At 41.8% G+C, this 2,781-nt stretch overlaps 1 protein-coding gene across 1 annotated transcript; it reads right to left on the reverse strand.

Moving 5' to 3' along the window:
* Positions 1-1,112: 1,112 nt before the first annotated feature.
* LOC116863707 (olfactory receptor 4B1-like) lies at positions 1,113-2,024 on the reverse strand. Its single transcript, XM_032851081.1, has one exon. It carries the CDS (start codon positions 2,022-2,024, stop codon positions 1,113-1,115), a length of 912 nt encoding a protein of 303 aa, XP_032706972.1.
* Positions 2,025-2,781: the final 757 nt, after the last annotated feature.

The raw sequence follows: 2,781 nt of genomic DNA on the forward strand, positions 1-2,781 counted from the left end.
CCAACACACGTTGTTTCCTGTCTTGCTAATTTTGGCCATTCTAACTGGTGTAAAGTGATATCTCAATGTGGTTTTAATTTGAATCTCCCTGATGGCTAGCGATGATGAACATTTTTTCATGTGTCTGATAGCCATTTGTATGTTTTCATTGGAGAAGTGTCTGTTCATGTCTTCTGCCCATTTTTTGATATGATTATCTGTTTTTATTTTGATTCTTTTAAGTATAAAAACCATGTTGGTTTGCAGGCCATACAAAACATACAGAAACAAGCAATGAGCTAGTTTTGGCTTAAGCAATACCTCAGTGCCCAGATAGCAACTGGCTAAAAAGAAAAGGATCTCCTAAAATTGTCCAGATTAATGGTTAATAGTAGCTTCATTGTATTTCACATCCAAGAGACATTTCCATTCTTTTTTTTTTTTTTAATTTACTTATTTGACAAACAGGTCACAAGTAGGCAGAGAGGCAGGCAAGAGAGAGAGGGGGAAGTAGGCTCCCTGCTGAGCAGAGAGCCCGATGCGGGGCTTGATCCCAGGACCCTGAGATCATGACCTGAGCCAAAGGCAGAAGTTTAACCCACTGAGCCATCCAGTCGCCCCGAGACATTTCCATTCTAACAATATCCTATGCCTATGAAATAAATTTCCTATGATGGAATTTCAGACATTAGAATCAAGTTAATAAGTAGGATCCCAAATGAAGTATTCAAGCCTTCCTGGGACTCTCACAAGACCTCACAACATCAGAAGACAAGGACAAAGCAAAACATAAACTTCTGTCTCCAAGTGCCACAGACTTTCCACACACTGTGGCATGCTAACACCAAGAGGCAAAATGAATAAACCCAAGGTTGCACAGGTAGAAGATGATAAGGTGGGAATTCCAGTCTAGGTGATCTTCTCCAAAACGTTCTCCAAAATACAGACATCAATGAATTAGTGCAGTTATGATTAGTACAATGCAATATGAGGGCTCATCTAAATACAACAGAAAAATATGAATAGGTTAATTTTTCCTCAATTCCTCATAGTTGACTAAAATCAGAATGCATATTTGGCCACCCTATACATGACAATTTTTTTGTGTTTTCATATTTATTCCATCTATGAGTTCACTTTTTCCCCCACATCTTCCTCATTGCATTTTTCACCTCTGCGTTTCTGAGTGTGTAGATGATGGGGTTCAGCATGGGGGTGACAACCGTGTAGAACACAGCGACTAGTTTGTCCTCAGTGAAGGTGGAGGGAGGTCTCATGTAGAGGAAGATGGCAGGTCCAAAGAACAAGATGACCACCATGATGTGAGAGGCACACGTGGAGAGAGCTTTGCGCCTCCCCTCTGCAGAATGATTCCTCAAGTTGAACAGGATGACAATATAGGAGGACACCAGGAGGAGGAAGGAGAAGATAGAAAATAATCCACTGTTGGCCAATACAATAACCCCCTCCACAGAAGTATCAGTGCAGGCAAGCTTGAATAAGGGATGGAGGTCACAGAAGTAGTGGTCAATCACATTGGGACCACAGAAAGATAATTGGAGAGTGATAATAATCTGAACCATGGAGTGAAAAAAGCCACCGAGCCAGGAGCCAGCCACCAGAAGGCGACACATAGATCGATTCATGATGGTTGTATAGTGAAGGGGTTTGCAGATGGCCACATAGCGGTCATACGCCATTACCGTGAGCAGGAAGATCTCAGTAACCCCAAAGAAGTGGAAGAAGAATATCTGAGCCACACAACCTTTCAGGGAAATGGTTTTAATCTTGGCAAGTAAGTCTGTGATGAATTTAGGGACAACAGTAGAGGAGTAAGTGATCTCCACCAGGGATAGGTAGCTAAGGAAGAAGTACATGGGGGAATGCAGACTCTTACTGACATTGACTGTCAGGACAATGAGACCATTGCCCACCACTGTGGCCAGGTACACAAGAAGAAACACCACAAAACATACTCTCTGCACCTCTGGATCCTGGAAAAGACCGAGGATAATTAACTCAGTCACGTTATTTGTATTCGCCATGGAATCCAATTAGGTGTTCTGGACACAAGATCATGTGAGACCTGCAATAAAACAAACATTGATTATAACTGATTCTCCTCATTTATAACACATTACACACTGTAACCCACTTTACAATATACTAATCACCAATTCATTCATTTGGCCCATATGTACGCTAATCCTGAATACTCATTCAGGATTAAATATTAGCAATCTAACGAGTTTGTATATTAAAAAAGTAAGGCTCAGGGAGATGGCTATGCACCAGGATCACATATCTGGTGAATTCTGGGCCTCAGAACCAGGCTTTTTGACTTCAGCCAGGATTCTTTCTAATTCACCAGATGATTTGAATTTGAGGAGCCATTCCGGTTTCTAACCTACACTTTTACCTTCTTCACTGCAATTCTCTTCTATTGGGGAATTGTCATGACACACATGTACTCCTAACTTCCTTGTTTCCTTCGTCTCTGCCTCAGGAAACATCTCCCCACTGATAATTCTTCCCTTTCCAAAAGGTCCTGAGTATGGTTTTCTTCACTTAGTTATACCAATCTTCAACCCAGGTCAGATTCTTTCACCAGACTTCAGCATCAATGACCATGTCTGAATGACAAGTGCTCATATCCTCTGGAGAGAATTCAACTTATTAGTTTGTCTCCATCATTCACTACTACTTTCCCATCTCTTGCCCCACTAACCAAACTACTGGAGATCCTGAACTCGGAGCTTGTCCTCTGAGAGCATTGATATGGCCAGACAGCCTGCCTGCTCT

Source organism: Lontra canadensis, unplaced genomic scaffold (assembly GCF_010015895.1).
Source record: "Lontra canadensis isolate GAN:19392208 unplaced genomic scaffold, GSC_riverotter_1.0 scaffold2372, whole genome shotgun sequence".
NCBI classification, from domain to species: Eukaryota; Metazoa; Chordata; class Mammalia; order Carnivora; family Mustelidae; genus Lontra; species Lontra canadensis.

What these genes read in the sequence shown, in the direction of transcription:
- LOC116863707 (XM_032851081.1), bottom strand. Translation starts at nt 2,024, where the DNA reads ATGGCGAATACAAATAACGTGACTGAGTTAATTATCCTCGGTCTTTTC.